We start from the raw sequence: 24070 nt of genomic DNA, 5'->3' as shown, positions 1-24070 counted from the left end.
AACCGGAACAGATTTATCATGTGAATCTGATAAAATCCTGGAAAGACCGCTCTGCCCTAACGGCGGATCTGCCCCGTCCGGTTTGTTCACCTACTGTACCAGAGGTGCAGGTTGCTGAGACTCTCTCAGAACGACAAAAATCTGAGGTTAAGCAATTTTTGTTACAGAACCGACAGTTTTTCTCCGAAAAACCTGGCCGGACGAAGTTGGTGAAACATGAGATTGTCACAGAGCCTGGCGTCACTGTTCATGTGAAGCCCTACCGGATTCCGGAAGCCCGCCGTGAAGCCGTCTCCCGGGAAGTGATGGCAATGTTGGACTTAGGAGTCATTGAGGAGTCACACAGCGCCTGGTCCAGTCCAATTGTGTTGATACCTAAACCGGATGGCTCCATCCGGTTTTGTAATGACTTTAGGAAACTGAATGCAGTTTCTAAATTTGATGCGTACCCTATGCCCCGGGTCGATGAGTTGATCGACCGGCTTGGTAAAGCCCGATACATTACGACCCTGGATTTAACAAAGGGGTACTGGCAGATTCCTCTGGCCGAGGCGGCCAGAGAGAAGACGGCATTTGCTACACCGGAAGGTCTGTTCCAGTATGTCTATATGCCGTTTGGACTTCACGGAGCTCCCGCAACGTTCCAGAGATTGATGGATCGAGTCTTGAGGCCTCACAGACAGTACGCTTCTGCCTACCTGGATGACATCGTAATTTACAGCATGGACTGGGAAACTCATCTCCAGAAGGTACAAGCCGTGATTGATGACCTGCGAGATGCAGGTTTAACGGCAAACCCCAAGAAATGCCACATCGGGCTTGAAGAAGCCCGATACTTGGGCTACGTGATTGGCCGAGGAGTGGTTAAACCCCAGATCGACAAAATACAGGCAATTCAGGGCTGGCCACAACCAGTGAACAAGAAACAAGTGCAGGCTTTCCTGGGGATTGCCGGCTATTATCGCCGGTTCATACCCAATTTTGCAGCCATGGCTACTCCCTTGACGGATCTTACCAAGGGGAAGGGTTCCGTCATGGTAAAATGGACCTCAGCTGCTGAAGAGGCCTTCCACAGCCTGAAACGGGCTTTGTGCTCTCAGCCCGTACTAGTGACTCCTGATTTCAGCAGCGAGTTTGTGGTACAAACTGATGCCTCTGATACTGGTGTCGGAGCTGTACTTTCCCAGGTGAGGGACGGAGTCGAACACCCGGTCCTCTATCTCAGTCGGAAACTGAATGTACATGAGCAGAGGTATGCCGTGGTTAAAAAAGAGTGCCTAGCCATTAAATGGGCTCTCGACTCCCTCAAGTATTACCTGGCTGGTAGGAAGTTTAGGCTGGTCACAGACCATGCCCCTCTCAAGTGGATGCACCTCCACAAGGACCGTAATAGTCGGGTAACCAGGTGGTTCCTTGCCCTGCAGGCTTACTCTTTTATGGTGGAGCACCGACCTGGGGTGCAGATGGGGAACGCCGATGCCCTATCCCGAGTGCACTGTTTCAAAAGTGTTCTTGCTCGACCGGAGTGGTCTGAGCAAGGGGGGGGGATATGTAAGACTCATGCTGGTGTGGTAGATGGAGGCAGGTATATCTCGCCCAGGTGTTTGTCCTATGTAAATTAGGCCACTCAGTATCTTCAGGGTGCTAATGGGTTAATGATTGCAGGAATAAAAGATGACCAGCTGGGTGTTTCCAGTGTCTGCCTGGGGCACACAGATTGCCTGCCTGTGTGAGACAAACGTGAGTGAAGAGCTCTGCTCAAGATCTGTATGATGTTAGCTGGGTGGGGGAAGCCCCCCCAGTTGTTGAGATAGAAACGTATTTGTTTAGTTAGTGCCGGACAGGCTAGGGTTTATTTTTATGTTTTGTTTTTTGTGTTGCTTTCACGTTAATAAATCTGACCTGAGGTCAGCCTGCTCAGAAACCTGCTGTACGCCTCAGATTCAATGCACAAACCACGTGTCCTTTGACCCCAGCAAAGGCGATCCCAGAGTGTTTTGTCACAGCATGTAGTTCGTTTGCATGGCATTCCGGAGAATATTGTGTCTGACAGAGGTTCTCAGTTTGTTTCTAGGTTTTGGCGGGCCTTTTGTGCTAGGATGGGCATTGATTTGTCTTTTTCTTCGGCGTTTCATCCTCAGACTAATGGCCAAACTGAGCGAACTAATCAGACCGTGGAAACCTATTTGAGATGCTTTGTGTCTGCTGATCAGGATGATTGGGTGGCTTTCTTGCCGTTGGCCGAGTTTGCCCTTAATAATAGGGCTAGTTCGGCTACTTTGGTTTCACCTTTCTTTTGTAATTTTGGTTTTCATCCTCGTTTTTCTTCGGGGCAGGTTGAGCCTTCTGATTGTCCTGGTGTGGATTCTGTGGTTGACAGGCTGCAGCAGATTTGGACTCATGTGGTGGACAATTTGACGTTGTCTCAGGAAAAGGCTCAACGTTTTGCTAACCGCCGTCGGTGTGTTGGTCCCTGGCTTCGTGTGGGGGATTTGGTTTGGTTGTCTTCTCGTCTCGTCATGTTCCTATGAAGGTTTCTTCCCCTAAGTTTAAGCCTCGGTTTATTGGTCCTTATAAGATTTCTGAAATTATCAATCCGGTGTCTTCGTTTGGCTCTTCCAGCCTCTTTTGCCATTCATAATGTTTTCCATAGATCTTTGTTATGGAGATATGTGGTGCCCGTTGTTCCCTCGGTTGATCCTCCTGCCCCAGTGTTGGTTGAGGGAGAGTTGGAATATGAGGTTGAGAAAATTTTGGATTCTCGTTTTTCGAGGCGGAGGCTTCAGTATCTTGTCAAGTGGAAGGGTTATGGCCAGGAGGATAATTCTTGGGTTGTTGCCTCCGATGTCCATGCCGCCGATTTGGTTTGTGCTTTTCACTTGGCTCGTCCTGATCGGCCTGGGGGCTCTGGTGAGGGTTCGGTGACCCCTCCTCAAGGGGGGGTACTGTTGTGAATTCCGCTCTTGGGCTCCCTCTGGTGGTTTTAAGTGGAATGGCTGCTCCTTGGATTTAGCAGTCAGCAGCTGCTTCCACTAATTGTTTATTCTGCTCGGCTATTTAGCCTGGCTCTTCCCTTCAGCTTGTGCCACTTGTCAATGGTTCCTGGTTGGATTCACATCTCTGCTTGGATTTCCCTGATATCCTGACCAGTTCAGCAAAGATAAGTCCTTGCTTTGCTCTTTTCTGTCCACATGTTGTGGACTTCATTGTTCGGTACATTCTATGTTTTTGTCCAGCTTGTCAGTATGGATTAAGGAAGCTCTGGGAAGCAGATTTACCCTCCACACCTTTAGTCAGGTGTGGAGATTTTTGTAAACTCTGTGGTGGATTTTTCTAGTTTTTCATACTGACCGCACAGTATTCCGTCCTGTCCTATCTATCTAGCTAGACTGGCCTCCTGTGCTACATCCTGGTTTCATTCTATGTATGTCTTTTCCCTCTCCACTCACAGTCATTATTTGTGGGGGGCTATCTATTCTTTGGGGATTTTCTCTGAGGCAAGATAGCTTTCCTGTTTCTATCTTTAGGGGTAGTTAGTTCTCAGGCTGTGACGAGGTGTCTAGGGAGTGACAGGAACATCCCACGGCTGCTTCTAGTGTGGTGTTGAGCTTAGGAACTGCGGTCAGTACAGGTACCACCTCCTTCAGAGCTTGTCCCATGTTGCTCCTAAACCACCAGTTCATAACAGTTCCCACTGCCTGTGTGTTATGCTCTGCTTGCACCTCGCTAATACTGGTTTGTTTCCTCAGACTATCTACTGAGCTTTCCCACGCCTTCCGGACCTACGCCTGCTCCACCTGCCTTTCTCCGTGCCAGCTGTCATCTGCTACCTGCTTGGGCCGCTTATCTCCTTTCTGGTTCTCCGCTTCTCGCAGTACTTGCCTGCCTGCCAGTCCGGCTGACTCAGCTACCACGTTCCCAGGGTCTAATTGGAGCTAGCACCTTGCATCCCCCGAACTTCCATTCCAGCCCTGTTTGAGGGGTCTTACTAAGGGGATCCGGGGTTCGCTTATTCATACCTAGGGTTGAGCGACCTTTACTTTTATAGGATCGGGTCGGGTTTCACGAAACCCGACTTTTTCAAAAGTCGGGTCGAGTGAAATCGGCCGATCCTATAAAAAAGTCGGGGTCGGCCGAAACTCGAAACCCAATGCAATGCATTGGGTTTCCATGGTTCCCAGGGTCTGAAGGAGCGGAAACTCTCCTTCAGGCCCTGCGATCCATATTTTAGTGTAAAATAAAGAATTAAAATAAAAAATATCGCAATACTTACCCTCTGACGCGCCCTGGTGCTAACCGGGAACCTTCCTTCCTTAGAATCAGCCTTCGAGGACCTTGCGGTATTAGGTATATACTCACCCTCGGACGCGCCCTGCTTCTTTCCGGCAGCCTTCCTTCCTAAGAATCAGTCCCTTCCAGGACCTTCGGTGACGTCGCGGTGACGTCGCGGCTTGTGATTGGTCGCGCGAGCGGTCACATGGGCGGCCGCGCGGCCAATCACAAGCCACGACGTCACCGCGACGTCACCGCAAGGTCCTGGAAGGCTGATTCTAAGGAAGGAAGGTTCCCGGTTAGTACCAGGGCGCGTCAGAGGGTAAGTATTGCGATATTTTTTATTTTAATTCTTTATTTTACACTTAAATCTGAATTCCAATACCAATTCCCGATATAAACATATCGGGAATCGGTATCGGAATTCCGATTCTAGATTCAAAAGATCGCCGACTTCATGGCCGACCCCACACAGGGGTCGGGTCGGGTTTCATGACACCCGACCTTGCCAAAAGTCGGCGACTTTTGAAAAATTTCGACCCGTTTCGCTCAACCCTATTCACACCCCCCTCAGAGCCCCCTGGGCAATGGTCTGGTGGTTTCACGAAAATTTCAATAAACGGATGTGCACTTCACCATCTGTGCCTCCGTTTCCATTTTTTACACTCCTTATCCCAATCCTTTAATGCATGGCTCCTCATCCCTATTCTTGTATGCATGGCTCTTCATCCCTATCCTTGTATGCATGGCTCCTCATCCCTATCCTTGTATGATTGGCCCCCATAAAAAAAAAACCATCCTACTTACCTTCCCTGCACTCCCTCCCAGCGTCTTGTTCCGGTGCCAGCAGCTGCTTTATGCTTGTAAGCAGCACATGGCAGGGAAGTCATGTGCTGCTTACAAGCAGAGTACAGCTGTCGGAATACTCACCGCTCCCCACTCCGGGACTATGCACGTGGAGGGCAGTGAGTATTCATTGCTATTAAGTAGCGCGCATAGTGTCAGCCGCCAGGCGGTCCTGTATGCCCGCTACTTAAGAGAAATGAATATCCACTTCTCTCCACTACCATGGGAGTGGAGAGAGGTGAATATTCATTTCTAAGTAGCGGAACACATGATCGCCCGATCGCTGCAGGAAGCCAGCGGCTGCAGCTGATGCTGTGTGCGCTATTACAGACCTGCTGCTCTGCTGCTGCTGCTCCCCCTCCATGATCTGGAACCTCATTCAAGCATACGCCAAGGGGGTGTTTTCAGCACAAAAAATATAATTGAGTATATACAGTAAATTCTTCTCTTACATTAGCTAATGTTTATAGTGTAAAGTGCTGCAGAGTGGTTGTCGCAACCGAGCTGCTGTCCGATTTTGCTTTGGCACTTTACAGACAATGGCTGTCCCAGTGTGCTGTAGTGCGTGGGGTGCATCACACTTACTTGTAGGCGACAAGTCTCTGCTGCCTCCAGGCTTTCATCCTCAGAAGCTGCCGCACACAATGCATGGGACACCAGGTTCTTTGCAACAGTCAAACTTTTACTTAACAGTCCAAGTTCATCAGGTGGGGTAGGGAACAGCAATTCAGACTTCCTTCCTCTTTAGTAGAGCTCCTCTTCTGTTCTGCCACACCTTCATTCTGGAATACCTACAAGCCTGCTAATACCATCAGCCTCAGGAATTCATTGTCCACTTCGGCAGTGCACCAGGGACCAGCCACTTGCCCTCCAAGAAACTCCATGACCACTGACTTTGTGATGTCGGAAGACCAGACCCACTTTATGGTTCCTGGCCCAAGCCCTACGCACCAGACATTGTTGGTATGTCCATTAGAAAACTTAATTTGGCCACCCACTGCCCTGAATGTTTGGCCCATTTTTCTCTTAGCAAATCACCCCACCTGAACTGATCTATCCTCCACACTTCACTGATACTGAACTACTGTTAACCAAGACATGCCCCCTTCCTTATCAGCACTAGTGCCCCACCACTGGGCTAACCCTAATCTGAACCATTTCCTACCTTACCTATTTTCCTAATGCTAGATAATATGCTGTAACATCTGTAATATTATTATTATTATTATTATTATTATTATTATTATCGTAAGACGATAAAGACGACTGAGGGGCGATCTAATAACCATGTATAAGTATATAAGGGGACAATACAAATATCTCACTGAGGATCTGTTTATACCAAGGAAGGTGACGGGCACAAGGGGGCATTCTTTGCGTCTGGAGGAGAGAAGGTTTTTCCACCAACATAGAAGAGGATTCTTTACTGTTAGGGCAGTGAGAATCTGGAATTGCTTGCCTGAGGAGGTGGTGATGGTGAACTCAGTCGAGGGGTTCAAGAGAGGCCTGGATGTCTTCCTGGAGCAGAACAATATTGTATCATACAATTATTAGGTTCTGTAGAAGGATGTAGATCTGGGGATTTATTATGATGGAATATAGGCTGAACTGGATGGACAAATGTCTTTTTTCGGCCTTACTAACTATGTTACTATGTTACTATGTTACTATGTAAGCTTATCCTTATGCTGTACATCCCCATAATACATTGCATTGCATTACATTAGACGCACGTTACTTTCACATATAAAACCGCACAGCAGTATTCACATAGTGTGCCTGTTATCTTCAGGGGCAGGAACAGAGTAACACAGTCCCTATCCTAACAAAAGGGTGGTCCAATACTTATAATCTATCTTTATGCCATAACCACTTTTGTTTGTTGCATTATAAAATTCCCTGCCATTCTCATATGTTTTTTTTCTTATTTCCTTTGATGTTTCGTTTGAGAGAAGTTTCAAACTGGATATCACAGGAAGAAAGCCCTGCAGTCCCTTCCCTCAGCTTCTATCACCCCCCTGAAGCAAGACATCATCCAAGGGCGGCACTGCCATCAGTTACCACAAGTTCTGGCACTGCCGTCTTCTGATGATGTTCTGCTTCAAGGAGGAGCGATGGAAGCGCAACAAATGCCTTAGTGGCCACACTTCTTCCCTGCCTGCATCTTCAGTGGCCACCGCCACAGTCTTTGCTTCTATCAGAAATAGAAGTAGGGTGAGTGACAGCAACTCTGCCCTATAGCTTCTATAATTGCCCTCAAGTTGTCATCAGTAGGCAATGCTGGTGTAATTCACCTTGCTTCTATCACCACCCTAATGACTATTTGTTTGCGGGCAGTCACAAAAGATGTAGGGCGGTGCTGGTGTCACTCACCCTGCTTCTATCACCGTTCCCTGATGATGCCTCATTTCAGGGAAAGGGATGGCAGTGATATGAACAGCGACTGTGGTGGCCATTGAGGAAGCGGGTGGCAGAGACAGAAATATGGCGCTCACTGAACATGCGAGTGGCGGACACAGGTGAAGTGTGGCAGCGGCCTTTGAAGATATGGTGACTTCTCTATATTCCTCCCAGGAACAAAACATCATTGTGAAAGAGGTATTGTAAGTGACTGCAGCAGCACCCTCTGCTTACATCCTGTTTCATGGGAGGATGATTACATCTGTAGAGGAGTAACTTCCCTCAAATGAAACGTCATAAAAAGTATAGAAAAGAAGCACATTAAAGAAATAGCTATATATGGGGAATGGTATGGAATTTTATAATAAAGCTAATTATCAAAGTAGTTAGGTCTTAAATATTGATATTTATAAAGGGCATTATAGGTATCCAACCATCTTTATAATGCTCATGTGTCTCAATCAGGAGGACACACTGGTCTCCAAAAAGATCATTGCAGCCTAGTTGAAATTTTGTGCACCTATCCACACTGTGGGCTCATACTGGAGGTCTGCTAGGTTGTGTGTCGTTAACTAAGCACACATTAGGACGGCTCCCTACCTTCGGCTGGCTCTTTCTCCAATTACTCCGGTTGTTCTTCTCAATCTACCCTCATTTGGATTCGATTACCTACATTTACAGTATTTCCTATGATATAATTGTTTATAAAACAATATAAAGAGGTACCTCTGCAGGTGTGATGCCACCCCCAGAAGAAGGTTACTTGCCATAACTGTAAGGTAATTTTGGCATTGTCCATAGAAAAGTAGCTAACAAGCATATATGCGCATGCACTTTATTAATCTTCTAGGATATCCATAATACAATTCCACCTATATCATGCTTTATACTTGCCAGTGTCCTATACCATTGATACACACAGTTCTTGGCAATTTTTATTCAATGATCTAGGCATCATGCTCTTTCAAATTACTTTCATGCACATATACACTGTATTAATTTTCTAATCTCTGTGGATAATTTCATATGATTACATAGTGTTATCTACCTATCACTTGATATTGACTTTATAATCATATTTTGCATACCTTTGGTGACCTATAATTTAAATGATATATTGCTTTTACCATTATTGTGTATATACTTTTCAGCATTTGTGATTGTCTCTTGGGTCTGCGTTCTCTCTTTCACTTGGTTGTTTTTCCCACTTGTACCAAATTTTATCCTTTTTTCGTGATCAATAAAATTATATTGTTTATTCATTATGACCTCTTATACTCATTTTTTTTTTTCCTTTTTTTGAATACTGATACTTTTACCAATGAGCCTTCACTCATTGTCCTATGTACACGTGGTGGTGATCGCAAAATTTCTTGCACCCGTAATCACCTCATTGTTGATTATTACTTATTTTCTGCATGTGTCTTTTCACTTTTGAGGCTCTCTATTACTCATTTTTGTGTAAAGATCCTGATATAATTATTATTATAATTCTTTTCTACCAGCTGTGTTGCCTTATTTAGTTAGAGATCATGAAATCATCACCATACTTGCCTCCTGCCAACTATAGTTGTGGTGCAATCCACTGGCCTCCCACTTGTTTTTTTATCATTTAATAACGTGTATGTTGTAATGTTCTAGTAAAGATGATAAATTAGATTTATCTTTTTTTACCATGGTTCGTCCAGTACATAATTTTATCTTGGATTCTATAAAAGAGTGGAGTAGCATTTCTGGGGAAAAAACAGTAATTCTTGCAGAATTTGATGGGTGGTCATAGTCACGTCCCATGCCAGGTCCTTTCTAACTCCACCCATTTAGGTGGAACTGCTTCAAACTGGCATAAAAATGCCAAGAGTTGCAAAATGTTTGTGCAAAAATTTTTACATTTTTCAAAACATTTTATAACTGTTTTCTGCAGTTAAAGCTTTGATGAATCACCGCCGAAATGTATTACTTGTAAGAAAAACCTTAAACTGCTTTATTTGAGCACAAATGTATTTGTTATAATAAATTTGCACCCTATCTGTAATACTTATGCTTTATTACATCAGTATACAAAATGTTATAAAAATTCAGTAAGTGCCAAAGATTACAATAGAAGCAAAAGATAGAAAATAAAACCATTCACCTTCCAAAAAATATCAATCATTACTAATCATAATCAATATAGCAATTATTTGGGTTAAAATAATCAATAGAACAATACTATAATATTTAGAATACAATAAAATCTGTCAATCATAACATTTAATGAAGCACAAGACATGCAATGAATTACACTAATTTATTTGTAACAACGGTGTCAATGGAAAAATTGTGGAAATGAATAAAAGCTTATCCAGAGTAATCTTATTCATGTATTTATTTCACAGCATAGCCAATAATATGAGGCTTAACAAGAGTCAGAGATACGGGGGCTGTTATGTGACGCAGGTTCAACTCTGAGAATTTAGCATTCTCCAGGTCTTTCCATGTGGTCTTTCTTACGCTACATCCATCAAAAATCAATTTCCAGGATGGATTCAACACTTTCTGAAAAAAACTAATCCAAGTGGATTCATCTATGTCGGCCACGTGCTCAATGAAGTAGAAAACTCCACCCTACAATGTAAGAAAAAAAAGAAGTATATTTTTATTTATATGAGTTTATATGACATTAAAACAAAAACCCACCATACTTGTATAGACATATAATGATATCATTTGTGTGGAAACAGGACTGAGCTCCTTTTAAAACCATTATAGACTGTAATTTCATCATACACCATTTTTTTTTTTACCATCTATGGATATAATTATCTCCACCAATCATTAAAACCTATTAGATGAGTCAATATAATCTAAGACTGAGTGTTGATAGGATGTCTATCTAAACAGGCTGGCAATCACCAGATGAACAAGTAAAACACTCGTTCATCAGGTGGATGACTTTTAAGCAGGCATACAAATCACCGTTATCGGCAGCACCTCTTCCTGTGTAAACAGGTGATGTTTTGTCATTGACTGGTATTCTATAGACACAGATTGATCATATTAAATGGATTGGCTGGTCTTAAGTTATGTGACTCTATGTGACTGCTGACTTGGGAATTAATATATCACATGAACTGGAGTCTCTGGTGCCGGGAGCAGGCACAAATGTGATTTGCATACTTCTGGCCACATTCTGACTAGACTATCCAGCCTTGCTCATGACACTTGCACTGAGAAAGTTTGTGCCCATCTAGTCGGTATTTAACTCCCGGCACCAGAGAATTCTCAAAGCACGTGGGGTACGTGATGTGAGAATTCATAAGCCTGCAGTCACATAGAGTGAACATCTACCTTAAAAAGAGTGATATTGTATAAAGACTATGAATATTACATAACAGGCCTGTTTAGAATTCTTGGGGAGTCCTACACTTTAACACCAGCCAAAATCATTGCATACAACTCACCTCTGAAACATCAACTTACAAGTGTCACTTTTTACCATGTTTCACAATTGTATACATTCCAAAAAGACAATTTAACTATTTTTAAAAAAAATGTGCAATTATATTGAGGATTGGTTTTTTTTTTACAACAAAAGTAATAATATAATAAAATGTGGAAATGATGCACAAGGACAATCAGGCCAAAACATAGACCTAATAAAATAGAAAAGTAGTAAACTGCTTAAACAGTGCAAAAGGATTACGCGGCGAGCAGCAAAGTAGTAGCTGAAGCAATTTATTAGTACAGATTTACTTCCAAGGTGACTTGCAATTAATGCTAAGCTTACCTACCCATCACTCAATAAAAGGAAATCCATGGGGGAAAGAAAGCAAGGTAGTATGAAGACAACTTACAAGATCAGGTAACAACAGCTCAAAGCTGTGGCATAAGAAGAGAATTTTCTTGTTTGACTTTCTGGCTGTCTAATAAAGAACTTCATAGGAAAAAGGAACGAAAAAGGAAATTAAAGAAAGTGAAGGGGATACAAGAGAAAGGAGAGACAGGGAGCCCATCAGCTCTAAACCTGAATAGTCAACCTATCAAAGTAACAACTGTTCTCAGAATGAAGACAGAAAGTATGCCAGGTGTGGCATATCGACTGGTCATGTAGTTAAAGGGCGGTATGTATCTCAGAGGTGGGTGGCCCTGTGATGGAAGCCTAGGTATCTTTAGCTCAGCAGATCTACTGCTGAGTGATTTATTTTACATTGGGAAGGCTTCCAGGTGATTGGAGAGATGGGTGGGTACAAAATACAGCGCAAGTGGAAATAAAACGTAACTTTTACTAGAACAAGATAAAAGTACAAAAAAAGTCACCTGATATAAAAACACATGGGGTAAGGTCTCAACAAAGAGACACAGCAAAAAGACCCTTAAAAGGATTCAAAAGACTCCGCCTGCAGAGGCACTTGCGGATGAAAAGCAGACCAACATATGATTCACGCACTAGCTACCAGAAACAAATACATATGAATCATAAAGCAATATTTCATATAGTTGGTTGCATGTAAATAAACAATTATCGCGGAATGGCAAAAAACATGGCACCTATACCACGGAAAACCTCTTGTTCAAGGAACGATCCGGAATTTGATGAAGGGAACTGACAATGCCCTGTCATTCCCTATGGGGCTAACAGTAGTCTATCCCCAAAACTCCTGCCCTTACAAGGGCAGTCCACAGTTACCCCTGCACAAACATGCCCTGCACTCTCCCTGTGGTCAGTCCCAACGTGTTTCCTCCAAGCTAATCATCAGAGGACCTGCTTGATTAAAGAGATAAGTGCTCAAAAGGGAGACATAAGTTGCTGCCACCCCCTATGCTATCCTGCAGAGGGTGGACAAAGTGTGGGGCTAGTTCTTAAATAGGAAGTGGCCAAAAAAAAAAAAGTAATTAACCATTTAGTGTGGGACAAATGAGTAACCTGTGTGATTGTTGGGGGTGACTAGTAATGTGCCTGTTAATTGGCTTATACAAAACGCCAACCAAAACACCAGTATAGTCATCTGGTGCGCAAGACACAGTCAGCGTAATAGGCGGTGACAGTTAGACTAACCTCTGTGATGGCGTCACATGCCATGAACCACGAGGGAACCAGACGCCAGAGTGAGTGCGGTACAGGTCGGCAGCAGCCGACATGCGCAGAAAGAACCGGAAGCTCACCGGCTCACAAGGCGGCGACTATTGACATGCGCACAGCGTACGTGTGGTCACCAAGCAATGAGGACGCCGAAGTAAGTGCAGAAGGAACCAGCGACCGTCGACATGCGCAGAAGGAGCCGGAAGTTATGGCTCCCCAGCGCGTCAGACGGCGATCGCTGCCACACGTATACAAAGCGGGCAGGTGTGGTTGCCAAGCGCCCACAGACGCGCACCTGCCCGCAACATATGAACCCTCAGCGCCTGAATGAATAAAAAGGGGGGGCCCCATGCTAACATACGCCGGACCCTCCAATAATAAACAGCTGAAAACTCAACACTCCACAGTACTGTGACTAAAACACACAAGAGGAGGGGTACATGCCGCACAGATAGCCTGTAGAATAAACCCCACATATGGCACCACTATGGAAATATGTCACGCATATATTATCACAAAGACCGAAAAAAAGGTCTACAATACAGCGCGTGTCAGCGCAAAATACCATAAATAGATCACTCATTGTGCGATACACATAGGGTAATGAAGAGAAAGGAGGGTGATGTTAACCCTCCAACGACCTAAGAGTTACCAAGCACTAAAACAAAAACCAAAAACAACCACACAGACGACAGTCCCATGTTATATAGATGACAATATGCAATCTACATGCAAATCCCAAAAAGGATGGGTGACCAAAAATGATTTAGGCAAAAACAGATATTAAATGACTGCGTAATGGTCAAAAAAGGCTACAAAAAGAAGAGCATAAGAGATAAATTCAAATAAAACAACTGTAATTGATTTGGTCATTAAGACCATTGGGGGTCACGGTATTGAGATAAAAGATCCATTTGGCCTCTCTCTGAAGAAGCAACCGATCCCAGTCGCCTCCTCGTATGGGTTTAGTGACCTTCTCAATGGCCACAAATTTAAGGTTTTTGGGTTGACCGTCATGCATCTGATTCATGTGATGGGAAATGGGGGTGTCTCTCCCGTGTTCCACATCACCCAGATGTTCACCAATTCTTTTCTTAAACTCCCTAATAGTTTTACCGATGTACTCAATACTGCAAGAGCATGATGCCCTATAGATGACTCCTTTAGTACTACAATTCATGAATTGCTTGATCTCATATTTCCTACCGGTAACATTACTCACAAAGCTGTTACCCACATTGACATATTGGCAGAACGTACAGTGTCCACATTCGTGACAGCCCGTAATGTTACTTCTAAGCCAGGTCTCATTTGAAGGGCCCGAGAAGTGGCTATGGACCAATCTGTCATTAAGTGAACGTGCTTTCCTGTACGTAATAGCCGGGGTGTCACCCAAATACCGAGAGATGTCCGAATCCATCTGTAAAATGGACCAATATTTTTTAAAAATGTCCCTTACAGGGGTGGCACCATTGTCAAATGTGGTAATAAAACGCACCGCTTCATCATTCTGTGTACCACGAGTAGAGTTCAATAAGGTAGTTCTATCTCTACTTTTAGCATCGTGATACGCTTTTTTGAGGACTCTAGATGGATAGCCCCTATCCTGAAAGTTCCTTCTCAATTCCTTGGCTTGGGATTCAAAGGTATCCTCATTAGAGCAATTTCTCCGGATTCTAAGGTATTGCCCCTTAGGAATCCCTCTTTTGAGATGCTCAGGGTGGTGGCTACCCCAATGGAGAAGGGCGTTGGTAGCTGTGGGTTTTTTAAAATTAGATGTAACCAACTCGCTATCCGAACCTTTGGAGATGAGGATATCTAAGAAGGGTAATGACGTAAACTCAATTACAGATGTAAAGAACAACCCAATGGAGTTGTTATTGAGCCTGTCCACAAAGTCCTCAAAATCATCTCTAGAGCCCGTCCAAATCAAAAAAACATCATCTATGTAACGTGTCCACATTTCTGTGACACGATACATAGAACACTCCCCTTCTTCAGGATCACCATTCCAAACCACAGTCTCCTCCCACCAGCCAAGGGAGAGGTTGGCATAGGCCGGGGCACAGGGACTGCCCATGGCCGTCCCCCTCAGCTGTGGTAGACGTGGCGGTTAAATGTGAAGTAGTTGTGAGTTAGACAGAAACGGAGGAGTTTGAGAATAAAGTGGTTATGTTCTTGCAAATGCTGTCCTCTCGTTTGGAGAAAAAATGATACGGCCTCCAAACCCTTTTCATGGGGAATCGAGGAATAAAGGGCCTCCACATCAATACTTGCAAGATATGCCTCAGGACCAACAGTAAGGCCATCAAGCCGACGAAGCAAGTCAGGAGTGTCCTTTACAAACGATTGCAGAGAGGATACAAATGGGGACAAAACACGGTCAAGGTAGATACCTGCATTCTGGCACAAACTACCTACCCCAGATACAATGGGCCTGCCTTTGAGAGGGTTCAGGCCCTTATGTACCTTGGGGAAGCAGTAAAAGGTAGCTGTTACAGGGTGCCGAGGGAAGATGAAGTCAAATTCTGTTTTATCAATAACACCTCCCTCCAAGCCTTCCTGTAGAATCTGTCCCAACTCCTCACAGTATTCCTTGGTCGGATTACATGCCAGGATTTCATAGGAGTCTCTATCGGCGAGTATGGAATCTCAAATCTGCTGATACTGCATGACGTCAAGGATGACAACATTGCCGCCCTTTTCCGAGGACTTGATTACAATGGTGTCATCACGTTCTAGGCGATTGATTGCCTCTATCTCCTTCCTAGAACAATTATATTTGCATGGTATGCGGGAGTGAGACAACTCAATGAGTTCAGACGTCACCAGATTAGAAAAAATGTCTATAGCTGACAGATCACCAGTAGGTGGTGGCATTCTATGACTTTTTTCTTTCAGTTGCGTGAAAGGACCCCTACCTCGTTGATTGGGATCCGTCTCCCCAATGCTGTGTAACAGTCTAACGTCAGGCAACATGTCTACTGGGATACCCAGATCAGCACATGTACGAGAATCCTGTTTGTAAAAAAACTTTTTCCATCTGATTTTACGCAGGAAGAGGTTAAGATCTTTCACAGTTCTGAAGAGGTCAAAGTCACCATTAGGGACGAAGGAGAGACCCTTTTTCAATACGGACATTTCGTCACAGTCAATATTCCTAGCGGAGAGATTAATAATTTGAATGCTTTGTTCAGTTACAGACTCAGGGGAATGATTGGGTAGTCCCTCTCTCGAGCATTCCTCTCCTATCACTTCCTCGCTGGTAACGGTCTGTTGCGCAAAGCGTATACCTGGTCCAAAAAACCCCTCCCTGAACCATGATCTGGTCTTTCAGAGGGTCCCCGTGCAACTTTCCCCCTTCCTCTGCCTCGGTTACGCCCCCTAGAGGGTCGGGCTCTATTCTCAGATTCTGAAAAGTCAGTATCAGTTGAAGATAACTCTGTATCCCTATCTAGAGGGGTAGGTCTAGGAGTAAGTACCAGGTAGGCTTTATTGTCCTTAAAATCCTGTATATCACGCATATACTGACGATGTTTCCTTTCCTTTAGATGGTACTGGAAACATTCAATATGTGTCTGCAACAAATTCTGTTTCAGCAGAGAATTTTTTTGTAATTTCAATTTGTTCCCTCAACTTATCATTCAAAATGGCCAGGGAGGCTCTTTCCTCCTCAAGCAATAACTGCATGAAGCGGAGAGAACTCTCCGTCGCCTCCCTCTCCCACTTTTGTATGAAAGTTGGGTTCCTATGTCTGTTACCTGCCGTCAGATTTATTCTCAAACCTCGTGGGACTATTTTAGCCTTCAGATAATTCTCAAGGCTTTGAACCTCCCACCAGGAGGTAATCTGATCACGGTAAACCTGTTGGAGCTCCTTAAAGGCCACATTAAAAGTAGGGAGATATTTCTTTTGAGTAAATGTCTGATCCGAAAAAACCTCCTTAGCCTTGGAGGAAACGCGTCGGGACTGACCACAGGGAGAGTGCAGGGCATGTTTGTGCAAGGGTAGCTGTGGACTGCCCTTGTAAGGGCAGGAGTTTTGGGGATAGACTACTGTTAGCCCCATAGGGAATGACAGGGCATTGTCAGTTCCCTTCATCAAATTCCGGATCGTTCCTTGAACAAGAGGTTTTCCGGTTCTCCTGCCTATTCATCCTGGAGTTGGTGAGAATGTTCCATTTTTTACTCTGACTCTTATTAGTGACACCGTGGTATAGGTGCCATGTTTTTTGCCATTCCGCGATAATTGTTTATTTACATGCAACCAACTATATGAAATATTGCTTTATGATTCATATGTATTTGTTTCTGGTAGCTAGTGCGTGAATCATATGTTGGTCTGCTTTTCATCCGCAAGTGCCTCTGCAGGCGGAGTCTTTTGAATCCTTTTAGGGGTCTTTTTGCTGTGTCTCTTTGTTGAGACCTTACCCCATGTGTTTTTATATCACTTTTGGGTGACTTTTTTTGCACTTTTATCTTGTTCTAGTAAAAGTTGCGTTTTATTTCCACTTGCACTGTATTTAGTATTTATTTTTCTAGTGGGGACATCTGTGTAGTTCACTTACATACAGATTTTTGCTATTTTTGAGAGATGGGTGGTTCCAGTCACCTACAAACCCACCCAAAGGGATGTGTCTGAATACCCAAGATGAAGCCTGTTTATGATTGGGTGTTTGAGGACCTGTGGTGATGTCATGATCACCTGACTAGCCATGTGATACATAGCTGGGTGTGGTTACACCTATGTAATGGAGGTGTGTTTGGCACATGGGAGCGAGTGCTGGCTAGTCTGAGCTAGAGCAAGGAGGCCTATGAGATACCTCCATAGTGGACGGTCTGATAACTGTGAGTGATACTGACCAGGGTCAGTGAGAGACGTCTGTGGGATACCTCTGAGGATAAGAGGTATCCGGGAACCTGTGTGACACCAACAGGTAACAGAAAGGGATCTGTGTTATACTGACCGGGGTCAGAGACAGACTGTGTTTACTCTATGGGATACCTCTGAGGATAAGAGGCATCCGGGAACCTGTGTGATGGTCGCTAACAGGTAACGGACTGTAATCCGTGTTATGCTGACCGGGGTCAGTGAGGGACTGTGGTTCCACTGTAAAGGTGAATATGTACAGACGGTGTTCAGGCTGTTGCAAACTACCAAGTTCCTGAGGTTGCAGTTTATGCTGATGTGGAAATAAACCTAAGATACTGTTTTTGTAAGAAAATCGTGCCTGTGTGCGTTTATCCCATTGCCAAGCGAGTGTTCCCCAAGACACGCAGTAAGCGTTATCTTACACAGGTTAAAGAAGTATTTCTACTATGGTTGGACCAAGGGGACCAAATTGACTGGGACCTATCCAACGTATCAAAATATAGCAGTCAATTAATTGATCATATAGCAAGACATCATTTTGGAGACATTAAGAGACATTTTGTTTTTCCACGTTGCTGCAATGATCTGTTTTGTGAATAGGAAGACAAAGGAAGTGAGTGCATGGGAACAGTTGGAAATGTTTGTAATTTTTTGTTAAGGTGACTCCTTCAAGTGTTTTTTATTAGATTGTGACCAGTGTGACAACCACAGGGTTCATGGTCATATACCTGGGCACCTGACACACTCATAAAAGAGTAAAGTATTCAGCAATCTGTATTCTTGTACCTCTTAAAATAGTAAAATATCATGACGACCCGAACCTTGATTGCAAGCATCAATGTGCTTAGCAGCCCTCCAATACTGCTAGACCTTTTTTGTACCGCTCAGCTTCTGATAATTCCCAGCCTCCCATTCATGGACATATGCATTTGACTGCTGGGTTAGACTTGGGGGAAAAACAGTAACCAAAAGGACGGGGCAAATATTATGAGCTCCACCATATAAAAACTACAAAAACCCAAAAGAAAAAGGATACTAGAGCAAGTAAAATATAAGGAAATTTTATTGAAATATTCAAAATTATTCAAACTACAATGACAATTAAATAATTAATTACATTAGGACGCAATTAAAAAAGGAATGGATGACAACATAGTGCCACATACAGGCCAGAAAAAAGGTTGCAGGATTTCATAAATAAATTACCGTATATAGTCGAGTATAAGCCGACCCGAGTATAAGCCGACCCCCCTAATTTTGCCACAAAAAAATGGGAAAACTTATTGACTCGAGTATAAGCCTAGGGTAGGAAATGCAGCAGCTACAGGTGAATTTCAAAAATAAAAATAGATACCAATAAAAGTAAAATTATATATAATGCTCTGCACCGTTCATTATTGCCCCATAGATAGCTGTGCCCCATATTGAATGCTCTGCACCGTTCATTATTGCCCCATAGATGTGCCATAGAAAGCTGTGCCCCATATACAATGCTCTGCAGCGTTCATTTTTGTCCCATAGCTGTGCCATATAGTGCTCTGCACCGTTCATTATTTCCCCATAGCTGTGCCATATAGTGCTCTGCACCGTTCATTCTTGCCCCATAGCTGTGCTATATAGTGCTCTGCACCGTTCATTCTTGCCCCATAGCTGTGCCATATAGTGCTCTGCACCGTTCATTATTTCCCCATAGCTGTGCCATATAGTGCTCTGCACTGTTCATTATTTCCCCATAGCTGTGCCATATAGTGCTCTGCACCGTTCATTATTTCCCCATAGCTGTGCCATATAGTGCTCTGCACCGTTCATTATTTCCCCATAGATGCTCCACATAAATCTGTGCCATTGCTGCTGCTGCTGCAATAAAAAAAAAAAAAACACATACTCACCTCTCTTGCTTGCAGCTCACAGCGTCCGGTCCCGGCTTCTCTCCGCACTGACTGATCAGGCAGAGGGCGCCACGCACACTATATGCGTCATCGCGCCCTCTGACCTGCACAGTCAGTGCAGATAGACGCCGGGAAGATGGAGCCGCGCCCGGCGGCTGGAACGCGGACAGGTGAATATGCGATACTTACCTGGTCCTGGCGTCCGGCTCCTTCTCCCGCACAGCTGGTCTTCGGTGCCGCAGCTTCTTCCTCTATCAGCGGTTACCGTTACCGCTGATTAGAGAAATGAATATGTGGCTCCACCCCTATGGGAGGTGGAGCCGCATATTCATTTCTCTAATCAGCGGTCCCACGTGACCGCTGAACAGGGGAAGAACTGCAGCACCGAAGACCGTGGAACGGCAGGGGGAGCACCAGGATCGCCGGAAGCATGTAAGTATGCCTCAGCGCCCTCTCCCCCTCACCCGCCGACCCTGCCACCCACCTTGACTCGAGTATAAGCCGAGAGGGGCACTTTCAGCCCAAAAATTTGGGCTGAAAATCTAGGCTTATACTCGAGTATATACGGTACTACGTATATATCATGTAGGCTGCACACATTAATCAATTGATAATCTCAATCTCTCAATGGTGTGAACATAGATAACAATAATTGCATAGAGTCAAATAATTCAAAATAGTACAGTGGTTCAACATCAAATAAGTAGATATCACAATAAAGTGCCAATAGTGCAAAATACAAAATAAGCATCACACTAACAGCCATACATATTAAAGTGCCAATAGTGCACCGCATAAATCCATCGTGGGTATAGTAGTAATTACAAGAAACCAAATGGTTAAGAATAATTAAACAGATCTATATTCTACATCAAATAGTTCAGACAAGTGTGGAAAGTGCCAATAGTGCAATATATACAGTAAGCACCAAACTAGCAGCTACAAATAATAAAGTGCTAATAGTGCACTACAAAACCCCACAATAGGTGTCACAAAGCCAGCTGGATTAGATCAATACCTCACTTAAGGCACATGTTAAAAATTATATATTCTGTATACTGATTTAAAATAATAGATCCTATTGCTGTAATTGTCCTCCTCTAATAGTTAACAATAGATCCAAATACCTCAATATGAAATATATAACCCGGGTTGTGAGGTATAAGGAGGCCACAATGGAAAAAATTACGACCAAGCATAAAGGGAGAAGGACCAAGCAATGGAGAAGAACCGATGTAGATAATAGGACCGACGTGCTCCTGGATGTGGCGTGAAAGTCTTACCAGGCACTGGTATGGGTCATGACAGAGAAATTTGCCGAATACCTATCCGTGTCTGAGGTTCTGGTGCGCACTGACAACAACCCACTGGCTCACCTGGAGAACGCGAAGTTAGGGGCCATGGAACAGTGCTGTGTGGCTAGAATGGTCAAATACCGGTACAAAATAGTCTACAAACGGGGGGCTGAAAATACTCATGCAGATGCATTATCCAGGGTTCCACATAAGTAGCCCGTCCCTAACCGAGATGAAGAGCTGGAGGCTGATGAAGTTCCTAAGTTCTAAGGATCTGACAGGACATTGGCAGATGTGTGGGAACAGGCTCAGACAGAACCTCAGGAAGGTATGCTGGGGCAGCCCTGTGATGAGTGGGTACGGATTCAAGAAGATGGAGAGCTCACCCGAATTCGGCAGTGGGTGGCCCTCAAACAACTGCCCAGCCGGGAGGAGAGAGAGACCCTGTCCCCCGGGATGAAACAAATTCTACGTCAATGGGAGAGGCTCCACATGAGAGATGGATTGCTGTATAGAAAGGTCCAGCTGAAACGGGCCCTGTCTGTTACTTGGCAAGTAGTGATTCCTGAGATGCTGTTACATCAAGTGACCACAGAGCCACATAAAAAAGGGGCCCACTTCGGTCAGGAAAAGACCTTTCAGTGGTTGCAGAAACCCTGTCCCCCGGGACAAAAGAAATTCTACATCAATGGGAGAGGCTCGACCTGAGAGATGGATTGCTGTATAGAAAGGTGCAGCTGCAATGGGCCCTGTCTGTTACTTGGCAAGTAGTGATTCCTGAGATGCTGTTACATCAAGTGACCACAGAGGCACATAAAAAAGGGGCCCACTTTGGTCAGGAAAAGACCTTTCAGTGGTTGCAGAAACCCTGTCCCCCGGGACGAAAGAAATTCTACATCAATGGGAGAGGCTCGACCTGAGAGATGGATTGCTGTATAGAAAGGTGCAGCTGCAATGGGCCCTGTCTGTTACTTGGCAAGTAGCGATTCCTGAGATGCTGTTACATCAAGTGACCACAGAGGCACATGAAAAAGGGGCCCACTTTGGTCAGGAAAAGACCTTTCAGTGGTTGCAGGGACTGGTGTACCATCCATTGCTAAAAACGGTGGTGGAAGAAGTGTGTCAGCTCTGTAGGAACTGCAAGCTGTCCAAATCTCCAGAACAGAGGGCCCCCAGACAAACTATCGCGACCTCTGCCCCACTAGAAGTATTGATGATTGACTTTCTGACAATAGGCCCAGCCTATCAAGGGTTCGAACATTGTTTAGTCATGGTGGATCACTTCACTAAATTCGCTGTCGTGACCCCAACTCAGGACCAAACTGCTGAATCTCATGCTATCTGTAAAAATTTCATCCAGGTGTATGGTTGCTCGAAGAGAATTCACTCAGACCAAGGTACCTGCTTCTTGGGACGAGTCATAGAAGAGCTACACCGTTTGTATGTAATTGAGAAATCTCGTACGACGCCTTACCACCCTCAGGGTAATGGAGCATGTGAACAATTCAATTGAACCCTTATCCAAATGTTGAGGACATTGGAAGAGGACCATAAGGCACGTTGGCCGGAATTTGTAACAGAGCTGGTGTGGGTGTACAACAATCGGGTACATTGAACCACAGGATACACTCCTTATAGTCTACTTTTCGGCAGGCCAGGAAAAGAGATTACTGAGCTGAACCCAGAGGAGGACTACCTACAGACGGGGGTGTCCACCTGGGTCCGAGAGCACCGTCATCGGTTTCAGACACTACATCGTCTGGTGCAGACCCGGTTCCAAGAGTGGGAGCATCCAGAGACTGCTCCTCTACAAGGGACAGCTCTACAGGCTGGAGACCGGGTATTGGTCAGAGAGAAAAGTCCTTGAGACAAGTTAGATCATTGATGGGAAAAAACACCGTATCGTGTGTGGCGATGAGTCAATTCTGAAGGGCCCATCTATGAAGTTCAGCCCGAAGGGGTCGAAGATGCTCCCACTCGTGTTGTGCACCGAAATATGTTACACCCCTGTGTGTCTAGAGACCCTGCTCGAACTGAGAAAGAAGAACACGATGCCCCTGAGCATCTTCCATCAGTCACTAGTGATAGTGAAGAGGAGGAATGCCCTGAACCACCACAGGCAGGACCAGAAGAACAGAAACCCGAGGCCCTGGGACTCCTGCAACTACTGAAATGGCTGTTTTTCCAGAGTTGAGCATGTCTCCGCCTTCGTTGATCCAGCCTGATTCAACTACTCAAGTAGAACCAACTGATATTCCCAGTTTACGACGTTCTGAACGTTCGACAGCAGCAAAAAACCCCAACCGATTTGATCAGGATCGTTTTGTTTGGCAGCAAGTTGTTCTAAACTTAGAAGAATGTCAGCGCATACTACAAGAACTCTCACCCGTGCAATGGTGAGCACAAAGAGAGGGGGAATGTAAGGAGAAGAGCGCAGCTAGGTGTGCTTCCTCTGTGACGGGTCCGGAACCGTTGGGGCTGTCACCTATGTTGCAGAGGGGAAAGCTTAAGGCCCTGGACTGTTCCTGGCAGTTGAGAAAAGGGGGCGTGTCTAAGCTGAGGGAATTGCAGTGTACGAGTAATCTTACAGTTACGGCGGGTACGTGCAGTGCGCAAGAGGTCAGTGTAGGTGCTCCTAACGCAGAGTATTGTGAGAGAGCAGGCCAAAGACTTGAAGGCCAGAGGGTCGATAAACAGAGACTGTCGTCAGAGCCATGTACTGATATCGCTCACACTGCTGACACCGTGACTTTGGATTCAGGGAGTTTCCAAGGGAGTAATTACTGAATTGCTGTCTGTGTGTTATTGATACTTTGCATTTATTTTTTATTTAACGTTTCTGTGTGGTGCAATCCCCATTAGGAAATGTGCTCCACTATTGCTAATGCCATCCAGTGCACATCTTGCCACATGTATGCAGTCCTTGATCAGCCGGTCGAGGGTGCATACTGCTGTGCGAGATGTGAGCACATTGTGCACTTGGAAACCCAGATTCTGAATCTAGATGTGCAGCTGGCAACACTGAGATCCATTGACAATATGGAAATGAGTCTTCTGCTCACTGAACAGACGCTCAATGGGATAGATGAGGCGGGGGATGGTAGGATGGAGCTGCAGGACAGTGAAGCAGCAAGCTGGGTGACAGTTAGAAGGCCGGGTAGAGGGAAGAGTGCCAGGGAGGCTAGTCCTGATCTGGAACACCCCAATAAGTTTGCTAAGTTGGCAGATGAGGGTGGTGCCAGTACAGGGGTAGCACTGCTGCAGCCAGGCATGTCCTCTGAAAGCCGGAGGAGTGACTGCTACAGTAAGGAGGGAAATAGGAGAGCAGGGCAGGCCAGACAGGTGCTGGTAGTGGGGGACTCAATTATTAGGGGAACAGATATGGCAATCTGTCACAATGTCAGGGATCGTCGAACGGTGTGCTGCCTACCTGGCAC

The 24070-nt window shown here is 44.8% G+C and overlaps 1 protein-coding gene across 1 annotated transcript in view; it reads right to left on the bottom strand.

The window, feature by feature from the left end:
* Positions 1-9484: 9484 nt before the first annotated feature.
* Positions 9485-24070, bottom strand: part of LOC138670893 (thiol S-methyltransferase TMT1A-like) — a 29074-nt gene continuing 14488 nt past the window's right edge. Inside the window, exon 2 of the mRNA XM_069758648.1 lies at positions 9485-10122. Within this exon, the coding sequence (XP_069614749.1) occupies positions 9883-10122 (240 nt within the window). The 3' untranslated portion in view covers positions 9485-9882. The remainder of the gene's footprint in view (positions 10123-24070) is intronic.

Source organism: Ranitomeya imitator, chromosome 3 (genome assembly GCF_032444005.1).
Source record: "Ranitomeya imitator isolate aRanImi1 chromosome 3, aRanImi1.pri, whole genome shotgun sequence".
Lineage (NCBI taxonomy): Eukaryota > Metazoa > Chordata > Amphibia > Anura > Dendrobatidae > Ranitomeya > Ranitomeya imitator.
This window is presented reverse-complemented; position numbering and strand designations above follow the sequence as displayed.